Raw genomic sequence first — 18032 nt, forward strand, 5'->3', positions numbered from 1 at the left:
AAGAGGGAAGGAAAGAAGGAAGGAAGGGAAGGAAAGAAAGAGGGAAGGAAACAAGGAAGGAAGGAAAGAAGGAAGGAAAGGAAAGAAAGAGGGAAGGAAAGAAGGAAAGAAGGAAGGAAAGGAAAGAAAGAGGGAAGGAAACAAGGAAGGAAGGAAAGAAGGAAGGAAAGGAAAGAAAGAGGGAAGGAAAGAAGGAAGGAAGGAAAGAAGGAAGGAAAAGAAGGAAGGAAAGAAGGAAGGAAGGAAAGAAGGAAGGAAAGGAAAGAAAGAGGGAAGGAAAGAAGGAAGGAAGTGAAAGAAGGAAGGAAAGGAGGAAGGAAGAAAGGAAGGAAAGGAGGAAGGAAGGAAAGGAGGAAAAAAAAGAGTGACTGGCCTCATTTCATCCAAGCAGGTTTTCATGTCCAAAATGGGACTAGAAACTCCTGATTTCTTGTCTGGTGCCTGAACCACTAATGAAAAGAAGGACTAGGAGAGACATGATAGCAGTCTTTCAATATCTCAGGGGTTGCCCCAAAGAAGAGGGAGTCAAGCTATTCTTCAAGGTATGTGAGGGTAGAACAAGAAGCAATGGGTGGAAACTAATCAAGGGGAGAAGTTGTGAATGTTCCAACACGGGAAGTTTCTTAAAAGATAAATGGATAACCATTTTTCTGAAATGGTGTAGGGTTTCCTTCCTAAGCAGGGGGTTGGACTAGAAGATCTCCAAGGTCCCTTCCAACTCTGTTATTCTATTCTAACATATACTGTTTTACAGAAGCACAGAGGGAACAATCCTCCAGGATTTAGTGACCATCACGAAATGTTGCCAAGGTGGCGCAGTGGTTAAATGCAGCACTGCAGGCTGACTGCTAGATCAGCAGTTCAGCGGTTCAAATCTCCCTGGCTCAGGGTTGACTCAGCCTTCCATCCTTCCGAGGTGGGTAAAATGAGGGCCCGGATTGTTGTTGGGGGCGATATGCTGACTCTGTAAACCGCTTAGAGAGGGCTGAAAGCCCTAGGAAGCGGTATACAAGTCTACTGTTATTGCTATTATTGCTATTGTAGCTTATGATTCTTGATGAATGCATTCTATTTTATTTTTCTTTATGTACACTGAGAGCATATTCACCAAAGAGAAAATTCCTTGTGTGTTTAGGGGTTTAGCTTCTCTCTCTTGAAAATATAAGCTACCATAAGGCACTATAATGCAAGCTAGCCTTAGCTTTCAAACAGTCCATTTAGTGACCAAAGTTGCAATGGCGTTGAAAAAAGGGACCGATGACCATTTTTCACACTTAGCGACCATTTTCACACTTAGCGACCTTTGCAGCATCCTCATGGTCACGTGATCAAAATTTTGATGTTTGGCAAGAGTTACAGTTTATATTTGTAAATTGTAGTTATGTTGAAATAAAAAAAATATTACAATACTATTTTTGCGTTGTGTGAAAATTTTTGTTGCTCCGTATAAGTTTTTTAATCAAGCCCCCCCCCCCCCCCTCAAAGGTGTCCCTCTTTACCAATCTGAAAATCTGGTCACCTTAGATATTTAAGGAATCTTTATGCTACCTGACGGCCTGAGTCTCATCTAACTTGTGATTTTAAAAAAGCGCCGTAGAGTCAGAAACATGGGTAAAGAGGGAATGTGGACTGAGTACAAAAATATATTATAACAGCCCAAAAGGAAGATGGTCTGGTTTGGTCATCTAGATCAGTGTTTCTCAACCTTGGCAACTTGAAGATGTCCGGACTTCAACTCCTAGAATTCCCCAGCCAGCGAATGCTGGCTGGGGAATTCTGGGAGTTGAAGTCCAGACATCTTCAAGTTGCCAAGGTTGAGAAACACTGATCTAGATTCTAGGCAGAATAAAGCTCAAACTGCAAACAAATGTACGGAGAGTAAATAAATTGAGAAATGATGGGAACCTTGAGAAAGTCAGGGGGTGGGGGGAGATGAAGCTAGTGAAACCCTCAAAATATAAGAAATGGTGTTGGTGTAAACTAGGCTCTAATTAGACCCCATTGAAGGATAAAGCGACACAGTTTGGGGTAACAGTTAAGGCACCTGGCTAGAATCCGAGAGACCCCCCCAGAGTTGTAGTTCTGCTGGAGGCACAAAACAAACCTGATTTGGGGGCCGGTTCTTTTCTTTTAAGACCCAGAAAGCAGGGAAGGGCAAACAAAACGTGGTTTTGGCAAGGAAACTGCAGTGACTAGTCCGGGCAGAGGCCAAGGTCAGTAATGACTGGAAGGCACACGCACACAAACCCTTAGTTTGCAGGTCTGTGATCCTCCCGTGAACTGTGCAAAGAAACCCTCCTTTAAGCTGCGTGGCCCTTACCAGGCATTGGTGCTCAGGTGCTGTTTCTGGAACTTTTGAAAACTGTTGTGTGTTAAATAAGGCAAACAAGGGAAATATACCACAGTAATACACAAGAGTGAGTGGGGGGAATGGTCAAGGAACAGATCCACATCAGCAGAATCCGAGCCCTTGCCCACTTCGGGACTCCCTCCCCCTCCCTCTCCTCCTCCCTCCCCTCTTCCTCCTTTCCCTCCCCTCCTCCCTCTTCTTCTTCTCTCCTCCTCTCCCTCCTTCTCCCCTCCTCCCCCTCCTCCCCCTCCCTCTCCTCCTCCCCCTCCCTCTCCTCCCCCCTCCCTCCCCTCTTCCTCCTCTCCCTCCCCTCCCTCCTTCTCCCCTCCCCCTCCTCTTCTCCCCCTCTTCCTTCTCCCCTCCTCTCCCTCCTTCTCCCAGCCCTCCCCTCCCCGTCCTCCTCCCCCTCCCTCTACTCCTCCCCCTCTTCCTTCTCCCCTCCCCCTCCCTCTTCTCCTTCTCCCCTCTTCTTGCTCCTTCTCCCAGCCCTCCCCTCCCCTTCTCCCCTCCCTTCCATCTCACCTCCCTTCCCTCCTCTCCTCCCTTCCCTCCTCCTCCTCTTCCTTCTCCCCTCCCCTCCCCCTTCTCCCCCTCCCTTCCCTCCTCCTCCTCTCCCTCCCCTCCTCTTCCTTCTCCCCTCCTCTCCCTCCCCTCCTCTTCCTTCTCCCCTCCTCCTCATCCCCCCTCCCTCTCCTCCTCCCCCTCTTCCTTCTCCCCTCCCCTCCATCTGCCCTCCCTCCTCCCCCCTCCCCTTCTCCTCCTCTTTCATCTCCCCTCCTCTCCCTCCTTCCCCTCCTTCTCCCAGCGCTCAACCCTCCTCCTCATCCCCCCTCCCTCTCCTTCTTCCCCTCCTCCTCCTCCCCTCCCTCCCCTCCTTTTCCCAGCCGTCCCGCCTCCGTGGTGGCCACACGCCCCCTCTGCCCGGCCAATGGGAGCGGAGCGCGCCGCCTCGCGAGGCTAGGCAGGAAGGGCAGGCGAAAGCCCATTGGCCGAAGGAGGGGCCGTGGCGGACCCGGGAGGAGACGTCACTTCACCTGTCAATCTTAACGCGAACAGCCTGGGAGCAAACCGTGGAGGAGAAGCGGAGAGCCTCGATCAGCCCCGACCTCGGTCAGTATTCTTTCCAACTGAAACCAGCACTTGGTTGGTAGGGCCGAGGCCCTTCTCTTTCTCCCCGCATGGACAATAGCCGCCTCCCCCAGGAAGAAAACCCCCCAGTTGCGTTTTCTGCTCTGCGGAGCGCTGAGCCCCATGGCTGCTGCTGCTGCTGCTCGCGATTTTGGATAGGATTCTCGGAAGTGGGCCTCGCACATTCATTCTCTGTTTTCCTAATTCAGTGGTCTCCAACCTTGGCCACTTTAAGACCTGTGGACTTCAACTCCCAGAGTTCCTCAGCCAGCTTTGCTGTCTGAGGAACTCTGGGAGTTGAAGTCCACAGGTCTTAAAGTGGCCAAAGCTGGCTGGGGAACTCTGGGAGTTGAAGTCCACAGGTCTTAAAGTGGCCAAAGCTGGCTGGGGAACTCTGGGAGTTGAAGTCCACAGGTCTTAAAGTTGCCAAGGTTGGAGATCACCGTTTCTTTAACCCTATATTCCCTGTTTGTTTAGCATGCGGTGCTTTAGTTTAATTCTGGCTCCTGCGTTATAAAACAGGACTGGGCTGAGTTATGGGTATCATCGTTCTTCTATTCCAGCATTATTTTGCTGGAAGATGATTTAGTGTTGGAACCACTCCAGTTGTGATTTTCACAACTTAGGATCTTAACAGTTTTCTCCCTTTTGATCTTTTCCAGGAATTTACCCTCCATGGCGCTAAGGTTTCCCAGCAGGCTGTTTCTGCAATGCAGAGGCAGCGTAACCAACTTCTGCGATGCTCGAGTCCAGAGCACCAGCGCACCTCTGCCAAAAGGTAAGTGGCTGCTTTTTTTTTGCTATCGGGTGAGGTTAGGGATAGGACCAGGGCTAAGAGAGAGATAAATCTATTTAGGATTCTTGAGATTTTATGGGGGAGGAACACGAAAGACCGTTGGATTGAGAAACGGGCTTATTTTGTCACTTGTGTTACAGAAAAAGAAGGGAAGCCTTTGGCGAGCGGATCGAAAGGTAAAAAGATTCTTTCTTGCCAATTGTGATTTAAATATACTTTTTTTATTTTCCATTTTCATAACATACAATCACATGTCTACTATTACATAGCCAATATCCTATTGTATTAAGTAGTAATTACATCAGTTCCTCTTGCCATCAACGCCCAGAAAGATAAAAACCCATTATTAGCTCTTCTGCTCTCCATACACCTCTTTCTTCTACCTCTCTCCTACCTCCTTTCTTCCCTCCATCATCCTTTTCTACTCTACTTCCCCTTCCTTTCTCCTTCTCCTCTCTCTTCATTCCACTCCTCCTTCTCCTCCTCATCTTCCCCCCTTACCCTCTCTCCTATCCCTCTCTTCCCATCTTTCTTCTCTCCTCTGTTTCCCACTCCTCCTCCCATTGGTGTATTTCATCTTCCATATCAATATACTTAACATATCCTAGTTTTAAAGAAAAATAATCCAAAAAAGATAAAAACCCATTATTAGTTCTTCTGCTCTCCATACACCTCTTTCTTCTACCTCTCTCCTACCTCCTTCCTTCCCTCCATCATCCTTTCCTACTCTACTTCTTCCTTTCTCCTTCTCTTCATTCCACTCCTCCTTATCCTCCTCATCTTCCCCCCTTTACCCTCTCTCCTATCCCTCTCTTCCCATCTCTCTTCTCTCTTCTGTTTCCCACTCTTCCTCTCATTGGTGTATTTCAGCTTCTGAGCAAACTCCATTCTATGTTGATGGTATTTATGCTTCCATATCAACATACTTAACATATCTTAGTTTTAAAGAAAAAATAAGAGAAGACAGTATACATGTGCAATCATAATACATTAAAATCTAACACCCCTCATCAAGCCTAATATACATCCCTCCCTCCCCCCCAACCCCCCCCCCAAGCCAATTGTGATTTAGAGCTGCATATCTGAGCTCACATCGCCAATTGCTCTTGAAACAGCATCCCTCCTAGTTCATAGATCCTTCCACTGGGAAAAAAATTGAAAATCTGTTTGATCTCTTGCATAAGATACACAACCACTGTTAATTCCTTGTCATTAATTTGGTGGTCTGAGGAAGTATATGAGTTTCCAAGGACCTATTCATCTATAGACATAGGTTAGATTTTGATTAGATAAATATTTTATTCCCTCAAAAATTGGTTCCAGATATTCAATAAGATGCAAGCCATTACTGCCACTATCACAAGTGATTATTTTATAAAACTGTTGTATAGGTGTGTTCCCAGAAATAAGATCCACCAAGCTGGCGACTTCAGTGTATAAATAACAAATTATATAGAAGATAACTTTGACATGTATATTTCAGAGCCATATAGTGTAATGGTTAAGGTGTGGAGTAGAAAGACATGGATTTCCACCTTGCTAGGGGAATTGACTGGATAACTTCAGCCCAGCACACTTTTCAAACATTCCAAGATGAAACCAGAAAGGTGAAATAGAATAATTAAGGCCGCAAGTCAACACTTGAAAGACCTATGAATATTTATAAAAGCAGCCTGTCCCTTACAAGGGCTTTCCTCAGTATATTTTTCTCTTTGAATCATGCATTCTATTCTTTAAGGAAAACAAAGCAAAGATTCCAAATACAAAACATAGTTTCAATAAAAATGAATTGCATCATTGCAGTTTGCCTGTATACACTGAAGTGGACAATAATTGTCAGCCTCTGCTTTGCTGCTGCTTCGGCTGCCATTGAAACGGGGAGTGGGGGGGCATGGTATTTGGGAGGGGAATCATTATGTGCTGGAGGAAGATTCTAGACGCTGTCCTGACCACCTCATTGCGCATGTGGAGGAAGGGAGTTTCCCGCCAAGGTTAACTGTCCAGCATTCCATCCTGGTGATGTTCTTTGAAGATATCTTCCACCTGACAGTTGGGTGAATTATAATTGGACTATGGACTGGGGTGCCAAGGGGAGGGGATTGACCTATACATGATATTCTTTGCTTTTGCACCTAATTAACCAGATTCAGCTTAGCTTCGCAACTGTTCATTTGTAATTAGTAAAAGTACACTTAATTTCAAACAAAATGGGAGTTGAGTGGTTTCTTTCCTGGTTATTAAATGAAGTCGCACCTGACAATAATCTTATGGTGTCTGTGTGAGAATAATGTAATGCGAGGCAGAGATTTACACAGGTTCGCACTTGCCAACTACACAACTTTTCAGCGGCATTTATGTTACTGTCTATAGGGAGAACTATTGGAATGTGTACTCCCATTACTTCAGCAGGCCTTATATGGGACCTGGGAGGGGTGGGGGGGGGGATTCTTTATCAGTCCTTTTGTTCTTTAGGCTAGCTCTAGCTTTCTTCTTCCAGTTCCGGAAGCTCGGTTTGACTGGCGCGATGCCCTACAATTGGAAAGGCTCCTGACTCCGGAGGAAATAATGATGCGGGACTCATTTCGTACCTATTGCCAAGAAAAGTTGATGCCCAGGATCCTCATGGCCAATCGAAATGAAGGTAACTTTCTATTAACAAAGTGGTGTCCTTCATACTTTGAGTCTACAGCTTCTACAAACCTTGGAACTGCTGGTTGGGCTGAGGCTGACGGGAATTGAAATTCAAAACATTTGCAGGGCTATATATTTCCTTTTATTGCTTTATGTACTATGATACATTCTCCCTTTAGAAATAGGGAATCTCCTGTTTGGCATTTCCCGAATGTGCCAATACATTAAATAGCTGTTACTTATTCAGCAGTCCTATGGGAGCAGTAGAAGAATTAGTAAATTGCTTTGGGTCGGTTTTAAAAAAAAGGAGTGGTAGTATCTCTAAGTTAAGCATACTTTAATTTTCTTTCAGATACTCAAGTTCTCAGAAGTGATAACGACACCTATCTAGGTGTCAGAAATGAAAATATGTGTGTGTATAAATCAATGAGAGTGTCAGACCGGGAAGCCATCTTTTCAGTGTAGTGATGACAACTTGAGATCTTGCCTTATTTTCATCCTGCCTTAGGCATAAAGCAAGTTATTTCGAGCTGTTCTCTCAGTCCTAGAAAGACAGTGAAGGCAAACCATTTCTCAATTGTTGCCAGGAAAGCTGCATGAACTAATCCAGAATTAGGGGTTCAAGACTCACTTGAAATAATATACATTGTGTGTGTGTTGTTAAACATTCATTATTTCATATGTAATCTTACCTGCCCTTACCTGTGGTGATGAAGTAATTAGAATGCAGTAAAGGTAGGGGTTCCTGTGGATTTTATTCCAGTAGTAGTTGCCAACTATAGGGGTGGTGCTTATCTCCATTTCTTGGCCATTGAACCAGCGCTATCCAAAGACATCTCCATGGTTATGTGGCTAGCATGATGTGGTGGAGCATTGAAGTGGTACCTATTTATCTACTTGCATTTGCATGCTTTCAAATTGCTAGGTTAGCAAGAGCTGGGCCAACGACGGGAGCTCTCCTCATCACATGGTGCTCAGATCTTGAACCTTGGGCTACCAGTTTTCAGCTCAGTGTCTTAACCTCTGAGCCATCATGGTACCCTACAATGCAGGTTTGTAGGCTAACTCTGTCCACAGCCTGGAGTTCAATTCTCACTGGCTCAAGATTGACTCCGCCTTCCTTCCTTCCCAGGTTGTTAAAATGAGGATCCAGATTGTTGGTGGCAATTCCTGACTCCATAAAATGCTTAGAGAGTGCTGTAAAGCATGATGAAGTAGTATATAAAGTCTAAGCGCCATTGCTATTAAAATGGAATACTGATTTCCATGTAAATTCAGTAATTGTGACTTCAGGGCTTTAGTAATTATCAAAGTTACTTGTCAGTATTATAACATGCCTCTGTGTTGCATACCAGGCTTCTGGGAAATAGAGTATATTTTATGCATATTTCTTCCAATAAGTTTTGCTTACAGTGTTCTAAATTACATTCTTTGATTCTCTGCTATTTTCATTCTAGTCTTTCACCGGGAAATTGTGTCAGAGATGGGAGCCCTTGGTGTCTTGGGCCCAACCATCAAAGGTATTGTTAAACATTTTCATGACAGTGAGTGAGTCCATTATAGCAGAAAGGGAGGATTTTTTAGAACTTTTTCATGTTTCTTGGGAGGAGAAGTTCAGAATATATCATGTCTCCATTTCAGCTATAGTTTAAGTATTTGATAAATCATTGCCATCACCTTTCTACCATTTGTATACTTCTTTTATTTGACTGATCAGTTAAATTACTGATCTGTATTCCGTCAGTGTCTTCAGAGTTTTATCTGCAGTTTAATTTATTACTTAATATTTAATTATTTGTCCTATAAGAGAAAATACATACAAATCAATGGATGAAAGAATAATGGGAAGTATGCTTTGAAGTGTTTTGAAAAGTATTTTGGTTGTGCTCCTATCTGGTTGTGGCTAGATTTAAACATAAGATTTTGTTTTTAAATGCCCTGTTATGAATTGTGAAATGCTTGAAAGAGCTTCTTAAGATAAGATAATAAGGAGATCTTAGGATAAGGGAGGATACAAAATTTTAAAATCCAGATTTAGAAATTGCCAATCATTTATCATATTTGAAATACCAGGGTTACTAGTTTTAGAGACTTGGTAAAACTTGATTTTAGTTCATATTATGGATTGTAGATGATGTAACAATTACTTTGTATCTGACGTGTGTGTGTGTGTGTGTGTGTGTGTGTTAGGTCACTATTATTAAATTATTAATAAATTATTCCATTTATTTTTTGTTTCTTTCTAAATATTTGGCAAGTAGGATCTTTCAGGAAAGTTATCTAAGAGAGTTACAGCTGATTTCTTGACACAGATGTTTAATTCTCCATTCTTTTGCCTTAGGCTATGGCTGTGCAGGGACCACTTATGTTGCCTATGGACTCCTGGCCAGGGAGATCGAGAGGGTGGACAGTGGCTATCGGTCAGTCATGAGTGTTCAGTCATCTTTGGTGATGCATCCTATATATGCATATGGAACAGAAAAGCAGAAGGAGAAATATCTGCCAGGTCTGGGTGAGTTAATAGTTTAGAAGACTGAACGCAGAAGATTGCTCTGTAATTATACCAACACTGGTATGTTTTTATATCTTATTATTTTTGCACATATATGCATATGTATGTTAACATGCATTCACATCATATTTAAACTTGCCTTAATCCTCATTATTTTTATTTTCTATAATCTTTATTGTTTTATCAATGTATAAAATACAATGAAAAAGAAAAATAGGAAATTAAGGGAAGTAAAAAGAAAGGAGGAAAGAAAATATGAGGTACAAGAGAAGAAAAGAAAAGGTTTGACTTCTGTCTCTTTTTAGCACAGTACGAGATAACAACATTACAATCTCAACTTTTTACCTTTACACGTTAGTACATACCTAGCCATTTCTATAACGACAAATCTATCTAATTGGCAAAACCAAAGTCAAAGTTTCATTTGTTTTTCATCACAAACACAAAATCCAGGAGTGATGTCCAAATAAAAAACATACATATATTGGAATGTATGGAAGGGTCAAATATGTCAATGTCGGCTGCTTGTGGTTCATCGTATTAGTCATTATGGGAAAAAATGTTTGATACTAATCATTTTTGGTTCTCATTGTTAATTGGTTCTGGCAGGCACAATGAGTACCAAAAATGATTAGTATCAAACTAACGACTAATACGGTGAACCACAAGCAGCCGACACTGACATGTTTGACCCTTCCAGCTCTATTTTGAATTGAAATCGAAATTAAGTTCTAGCTTGTGCATCAAGTACCAAACAAAAGATGAGCATCAGGACAAAATTTTCACATCAAAATGTGCTGTGTACATTTTGGGAGGGAGGGAGGGTGAGAAGGGAGGGAGTGGACTGGGAGAGAGGAGTGGTAGAGGGGGCGGGGAAGTAGGGTAGAGGGGGATGATGGAGGGAAGATAGAAAGTTGGAGGGGGGTGGAAGAAAGAGGTGTATGGAGAGCGGAAGAGGTATATTGGGTTTCTATTTGAGTTTGAGTTTGAGTTTCATTTTATTTATATTTCTGGGGGTATTGTTGACAAGAGGAACTGCTGTGATTATTGTTTAATGTTGTATGGCCCCGGTTATGCACAGTATATATGTGACTGTATGAAAATGGAAAATGGAAAATAAAAACATTTTAACAAAACAAAAAAAAAGGGGTTGTGTACCAAATTTGCTGAATTTCAAAGCGGTTGAGTATCAAGGTTACCACTATATACTTATCCCTGTGAAGTTGTTTGAATAATAACGGGACTTGAGAGAAGGATAATTTAGGAGTTGCTATAGTCATCTTTTGATTTTTTTCTCTCCCCCCCATCTTAGCTAAAGGAGAGTTGCTGGGCTGTTTCGGACTTACAGAGCCTAACCATGGAAGTGACCCTGGTAGCATGGAGACTCGGGCCCAGTATAACCCTTCTAGGAAGACCTACACACTCAACGGTTCCAAGACTTGGTGAGGTTTGCACTTGTCCTTACGTATGCAGATCAGGACAGGGAAGTAACGTAGGCCACTCTGCTTGTTTTATTTTAAAAATAGATTTTTTTAAAAAAGATTATTTTAAAATAATGGTAAAACTTTAAGCCCCCGATAACTATAGTGAAAGATTTGAGGGAAGAGAGACTGAATTAAAATTTGTGTCAGGTGCTGCTTCGTTTAATAATCAGGAAAGAAACCACTCAACTCCATGCTTAGAATTAAGTGTACTTTTACTAATTACAAACGATGAGTAGCAAAGCAAAGCTGAGTCTGAGTAAATTGGCGCGGAAGCAATAGATATCATGTATAGTTCAATCCCCTCCCCTTGGCACCCCATTTCATAGTCCAATCATAATTCACCCAACCGTCAGGTGGGAGATGTCTTCAAAAAGCATCATCAGGGTGGAATGCTGGACAGTTGGCCTTGGTGGGAAACTCCCTTCCTCCACATGCGCAATGAGATGCTCAGGACACCTTCCAATAACAATCCTCCAGCACATAATGATTCCCCTCCCAAATACCATGCCCCCCCTCCCCGTTTCAATGGCAGCCGAAGCAGCAGCGAAGCAGAGGCTGACATCTTGTTTCTGGAAGATTATGGTTTATGGTTTATGGTTTATTATTTATAGGCCGCCCTTTTCCCTGAGGGGACTCAGGGCGGCTTACAATTTATGGGGAGGGGAATACAAGACAGTAAGACATAAAACAATACATAAGTAAAAATAGAACACAACATTCATTCATTCATCATTCGGGTGGGGACGGATTACAATCTTTAGATTAGATACCAACTAAGCTTTGCTCTGTTCACACTGTATTTCCCCCTGAAGAGTATGCCTTTTTCTCATAAGGATTGTGTTGAACGTCATACCAATCATTGACAATATACTTGCTGTTCTTTTAGGATCACTAATTCTCCAATGGCTGACCTTTGTGTAGTGTGGGCTGTATGTGATGATGGCAAAATACGGGGTTTCCTATTGGAAAAAGGAATGAAAGGTCTTTCTACCCCAAAAATTGAGGGCAAATTTTCACTACGCGCCTCTCTTACTGGGATGATTATTATGGAAGATGTAGAAGTGCCTGAAGAGAATCTACTCCCCAAAGTGTCTGGACTCGCAGTAAGATCTCTCTACAATCCATGTGATACTCATTGGCATGTGCAGTGGGACTACTGTATGTGAATGGTGCAGTGACCAGGGAATGCTGCAAGAGGTGCTAGCCCAGGTTTATTACCAGGGGATCAGGGGTGGGTTTCAGGCGGTTCGCGGCGGTCCCCGCGAACCGGTTGGTCGGCGAACCCGGAAGTAAGTAACTTCCGGGAACGCCGAAGGATCCACCTGCCCACCCGTGTTTCTTACCCGGTTTTGACGAGTTCTGTGCTTCCACGCATGCGCAGAACGCATACAGTGCCTGCGCGATCCTCCAGGAGCAGCTGGAGCATCGCACAGGCGCTAGTACACATGCGTGCACTGTGCGTGTGCACGAGGACGTTGGAAATGACGGTTGGAACGGGGTGAGAAACCCACCCCTGCAGGGGATGTTGAGAAAGATTGAAAATACATTTTAGTTCAAGCTTAAAAGTATTTCTAGATGATTTAGCTATAAGGTTTGGGTTTATTTCATTATGAATATGTAAATTGCATTGCAACAATAAGTAGTAACGGTACAACTAAGGGACAAATATAAATCTAGTATTCGATTTTTGTTTATATTATGAGGTCCTGTCTTTGAGCAACTTCCTTCAAAAGAACTTAGCCATATCAGTGCTCATTTCACAGGCAGAGTGATTTATGACATTATTTTAAAAAGGGATTTGATATGTAAAATAAACTTTGGGGCACTCTCAGTTGTAAAGCTTGCACAACAGCTAGTAGGCAAATGGTAGCTATCAATCATGTGGATGATGCTTGGAAGCCCATATCTTTTTGGAACAGAAGGAATATTAATAAATTCCTTCTCTGAGTCGTAATGTCTTTCTCTTCCCACAGGGCCCTTTTGGCTGCTTGAATAATGCACGTTATGGCATCTCCTGGGGAGCACTGGGTGCTGCTGAGTTCTGTATGCATACAGCCAGGCAATATACTTTGGATAGGTAAAGTTTCGAGATTTCTGGAGAGATGTTCTATAGGAAACGGCATGTGGTTACAATGATGCTTACAGGCTAATATGTAGTATCCTTAATATTTCATTTACACAAACACTGTGATTGTGATACGATCCCACAACGTCAGTCACGTGGAAGATATTGTGAGATATTGTTTCAAGACCATGCGGAGCATCGTTGGCTGAAGTCAGATGTGAAAAAAGATACACAGTAATGCTAGTTTTGCTAAGGATATATTGGATGAAAGATACCTAAAGTTATAGATTTTATTTATATTTCATGGATTCTTAATCGATCCCTAGGTCTCCAGGGTACTACCCAAGATTATTCGTTTATGGCTTCCATTTGTACAGTTCCATGGCCTTTTGTTACAGGGTACATATTTAGGGTCACTGGATAATAGAAGCAGCTGCATTTTCAGATTTAGATGTCTCCGTAATTTTCTATAATTCTCATTATATTATTTAAACTCTATCTCCAGTCCTAAACCACATTTCAGGCTGGACTTTTCAGCCAGAAATTATTCTATAAATTATTTTGTTGCTTCTCATATATCTACTTTGTTTGTTTGTATGCTTTTTTCGCAACTGAGTTTTTCTGAGTCTCCACCACTTTTTCCAAGTTTGCATCTTACAGAATATAGGTTTAGGTTTTGTTTTATTTATATGCCGCCCTATTCCCAGCGGGACTCAGGGCGGCGCACAAACCCAAGGAGGGAAAGGAAAACACAAGAACTACAAATACAAGGCATTTAAAAATAACCAACAGCCACACAAATCGAGAGGCGAAGGGAACTCATCGACCCCAGGCCTGCCGACACAGCCAGGTTTTAACGGCTTTTCGGAAGGCCTGGAGAGATGTGAGGGTCCGAATCTCCGCGGGGAGTTCGTTCCAAAGGGCCGGAGCTGCCACAGAGAAGGCCCTCCTCCGGATAGTAGCCAGATGGCATTGGCTGGTAGACGGAATCCGGAGGAGGACAACCCTGTGTGATCTAATGGGTCTTTGGGAGGTAATTGGAAATGACCTTATGCTATTTTACCTGCTCTTTGTTATACCTGTTATATCTGAATTCTTCTTTAAAATTAACTTGTTGTGCTTAAAAGCTTCTAGTATGATAGAATCACCTTCTACATGGTGATCTTCTAGAATGTTTCCAGCATTTTATCAACTCTTTTCCCCCCTACCACACCTGTGCAATGGTTTTAGCTGAATTATCTCATCCATTCCTCTTAGAATCCAGTTCAGAGCCCCCTTGGCAAGAAACCAATTGATCCAGAAGAAATTGGCTGACATGCTCACGGAAATCACTATTGGCTTACAGGCTTGTCTGCAACTCGGGCGCTTGAAAGATGAAGACAAGTAGGCATATATTTATATACGTCACTAATGGCAGAATTGTGAATAGTGACCTTTTTTCCCCTCAAAGGTAGAGTTAGTCAAATGAAAGATAAAATGTACCGCACTACTTCATTTTGTATCTGGGAAAACATTTTAAAAGATCAGTACCTCTGTGCTGGAGAGAGACGGAGATAAAAGGGAGGATCAAATTGTTCTCCTTTTCTTAACCCACAAATTGCATTTTTTTTTCAGTTTCTCCCAGCATTGCAATGTGCATCAATAACAATAAAAAATTATACTCGCTTTGCTGCAGCTAGCACACATCTGGGATTATTGCAGTGCAGAAAGTAGACATTAGAAATTATACTTGAAATATAGTAACCCATTACCATTTTATACTAGGCATGAGAAAAAGAAAGGTCTTTATTAAGCAGGAAAAAAGGGAGAAAAAGGAGCTAAGTTTAAGCTTAAGAGAATATAGGAGCTGCAATTTCATTTCTCAGAAGACAATCATCTATTAAATATGCTGTGTTAAGTTCCTGGGAAGCTGCAATCAAGCTTGAGCCAACAGAGAAAGCCTGGCGCTATAGTGCTCAAGCCTGTGCTTTCAAAAGCAATTAATAGCAAGAAGAAGAAAATTGGAAGGCCACAAAATGTGGTTAGTTATTGCCATTCTTTTCTTTTTCATCATAATCCCAATAAAAAGGGCTATTGTTATTCATTAGTGCCACTGAACTTCCTTTCCAGATTTAAACAGAGGGGAGAGAGGGAGATTATTAAGGAGGGGAATTCTCACCAAGGACCTTGGTCCTCCCATCCATTTTTTTTTTTTAAAAAGGTGCTATGCTAACTCTGATTTCTGTTACATCTGATTTGTTGTGTATTTTGTATGAAAGCCTAGGGACCTAAGCCCTTTCAGTCCTTGCTTGATTTCAGCATTTGTCCTATGTTCCCAGGGCAACTCCTGAGATGATCTCTATGCTGAAACGGAATTCCTGTGGGAAAGCCCTGGAGATTGCCCGGCAAGCTCGTGACATGCTTGGGGGCAATGGAATTGCAGATGAATATCATGTTATCAGGCACGTTCTGAATTTGGAGGCAGTTAACACATATGAAGGTAAAAAAAGGATTGTAATTGTGTCCAGCAAACATGTTATTTAGAAACATGTTCTATTATTTTGCTTCATTTATTTATTACATTTTTTAAAGACAATTCTAACAACATTTTTGCCTTTTTGCCTCCAGGGACTCATGATATCCATGCTCTCATCCTTGGTAGAGCTATCACTGGACTTCAAGCATTCACAGTTGGGAAATAAACACATTTCCCTAGACTTTAGCTTTCCTCTACATGATTCCAGTTGTGAACATCACTCGAGATGGTTTATGATGCTGGAATATCTTTTTATAAGATGAGCATGAGTGCTGCTGCTGACCAGATTGTGATCAAAGTATTCAGTTCAACTTAATTATTTGTAAGCTGAAAGAAATCAGGCATTTAAAAATTCTCTGTTGTTCACCAAAAATACAGAAAGAAGTTAAAAGTGCTGCATTGTGCTAAAGGAAAAACTTTTTTCTAATTGGTGGAAGGATAACACTGTGGTCTAGGAAATGTTTTGGAATTGTCTAATTGTTTTTGAGACAAACGATTTTGGGATGTAACTGTAGGTATTTGATACTTTAAAGCTGACTGCTGTTCCAGGGCCCAGTCAGAGCCTTGAGGTTTATACCAGTAATCTACAATTTATAGTTTTAAAAAATCCAGGTAAGATTCTTCTTTTTTGTGTAAGAGGAAATTGTAATACTTGAAGGTGAAAATCAGAATGTACTACCTACTCTGTGCTTTTCCTGCCATGTGACATAACTAGCTGCTGTTTTCAGTGCCTTCATCGACAGTGTTAAATAAAGACTGATTTTTTAAAATATTAGAACACATTTTTGATGGTGTGTTAAGCTATTTCAGCTCAGATCCTTGCCCCTTTGAATAAGGTCCCCTTTCTGCTTTCAAAAATAAATTTAATGTGATGAATTTCCAACAGTAGTTTGTGTAGGATAATTAGTTGAAACCTGATATGCTTATATTAGTGACTAAAGAAAATTGGCCTTTCCTGTGAGCAATTCTTTCACATCTTTACTAGCACTTAAAATTATTAAAACTCTTTGGAGAGAGATTAAATAGAGACAACAATCAATTTCTACCCAAGGGGACTGTTGAGTGGCACTGTTTGTCATAAGTTTAGTGACAAAACTCAAAGGGCATTGAGTTTTGTCACTACACTTGTAAGAAATACTTGAAGTTGTCTTTATTTAAAGCAGTAAAGTACTATTTGAACCTTTTGGCTGTTACACTTCTACTGCTTTGGTAAAGAATTCAGAAAACAGTGAGTGGGGTATGACAATTCTGAGTTCTTATTGAGTTTGGATAAAATGTAGTGAGTTTGGCTTGAAGGCTGATGCATGGTATTCCAAAAATCAGTGATTTAGGGCTATATTTTGCAAATGGCTGGGAATTTTATGATTTCATATGCTTCTTAACATATATATAATTCAGCAAATTTTCCCTATCAACAAGATTCATATATGATGTATATTTGGGTTCTTAATTCTCTATATTCTTTAATATGCAGTATGACTTTTAAGTGTTCCTCAGTATGTCAAGGGTTTTGTTCGTTTAATCTATGTACAGTAATTAATAATTTATTTTCTAAAACAGAAGTTACATTATGGAACAATTAAGACTGTAAGACATGAGGTCCAATCTCTGAGCATTGAATGTAGCCCCCAGAGACCACCAAATATTGTCACATTATAAAAAGGAGAAAAAAATGATTCTATTTAAAGACAACTTAAGTTTAATCAATTTTTTTTTCCTGGTTCCACAACCTCCTTATCCCTGATTTATGGAATAGAACTCACAACATACCACTCAAAGTTGAAGTAAAGCTGTTAGATCAAGAAAAGTTGTGTAATCATGAGCCAAGAAGTTGATTTCTAATACTTAAGCAGCACTAAATAGGATGCAAATGCAGAGAAAAATGTAATGATGTTTCTAATTAAAAGGACAGACATGAAAAATTTGTTTGTGGTTTACCATAGCACATTGTACTATCAATCACTGACATTTATATATAACTAAAAAGCAAAAAAAATACATTCTGGAAAATAACAGCACAGAAAATAATAACCTGGTTAACTACTGCAAGAAGTTAACATGGCTCAGGACCAGCGTATTTGCGAGACCGCCTACTGTCACATACCTCCCAACGGCCGATAAGATCCCACAGGGTGGACCTCCTTAGGACGCCATCAGCCGGACAGTGTCGGCTGGCGGGGCCTCGGAGGAGAGCCTTCTCTGTGGCTGCTCCGACCCTGTGGAATCAGCTACCCCCAGAGGTCCGGACCACCCACTCCGTCCCGCCATCTATCTGCTTGCCCACAGCTGTGACAGGACAGTTAGCTGTGCAGCGCATCTGACAGGATGGATGGTGGGCCTCACCCTGAGCCTCTGCCCTTGCCTACTGCTTGGAGGGCCAGCCCAGCAGTCACAGTGCTTGGACTCACCTGCACTGTATGGTCTGCGCAGCCCCAAAGTGCGCCGGCCAAGGGGGCAGCGGACACCGTTGGCCCCCACGCTCTTGTCACTTGTGTGTATGCTGGGGGGGTGGGACCCCGGGCTGGGGCAGGGCAGCAGGGGCTGGTCCCTC

At 42.1% G+C, this 18032-nt stretch overlaps 2 protein-coding genes across 2 annotated transcripts in view; one reads left to right on the forward strand and one right to left on the reverse strand.

The window, feature by feature from the left end:
* Positions 1 to 18032, reverse strand: part of FARSA (phenylalanyl-tRNA synthetase subunit alpha) — a 350543-nt gene that overhangs the window by 293972 nt on the left and 38539 nt on the right. The window lies entirely within an intron of this gene.
* GCDH (glutaryl-CoA dehydrogenase) lies at positions 3317 to 16364 on the forward strand. The gene is made up of 12 exons (XM_087711036.1): positions 3317 to 3460; positions 4141 to 4256; positions 4415 to 4450; positions 6772 to 6915; positions 8363 to 8425; positions 9247 to 9417; positions 10730 to 10859; positions 11788 to 12004; positions 12875 to 12978; positions 14224 to 14349; positions 15285 to 15445; positions 15574 to 16364. Exons 2-12 carry the CDS (start codon positions 4154 to 4156, stop codon positions 15645 to 15647), a joined length of 1329 nt encoding a protein of 442 aa, XP_087567162.1. The 5' UTR covers positions 3317 to 3460; positions 4141 to 4153; the 3' UTR covers positions 15648 to 16364.

This window comes from Thamnophis sirtalis, unplaced genomic scaffold, assembly GCF_051295495.1.
Source record: "Thamnophis sirtalis isolate CommonGarterSnake01/CBP01778 unplaced genomic scaffold, rThaSir2_p1.2 scaffold_3, whole genome shotgun sequence".
NCBI classification, from domain to species: Eukaryota; Metazoa; Chordata; class Lepidosauria; order Squamata; family Natricidae; genus Thamnophis; species Thamnophis sirtalis.

Excerpts from the sequence above, each read along its gene's own strand:
- GCDH (XM_087711036.1), top strand. The coding sequence starts at position 4,154 with ATGGCGCTAAGGTTTCCCAGCAGGCTGTTTCTGCAATGCAGAGGCAGC. Across the intron at positions 4,257-4,414 it reads CAGCGCACCTCTGCCAAAAG|AAAAAGAAGGGAAGCCTTTG; the intron begins GTAAGTGGCTGC and ends CTTGTGTTACAG. Across the intron at positions 12,979-14,223 it reads AGGCAATATACTTTGGATAG|AATCCAGTTCAGAGCCCCCT; the intron begins GTAAAGTTTCGA and ends CATTCCTCTTAG.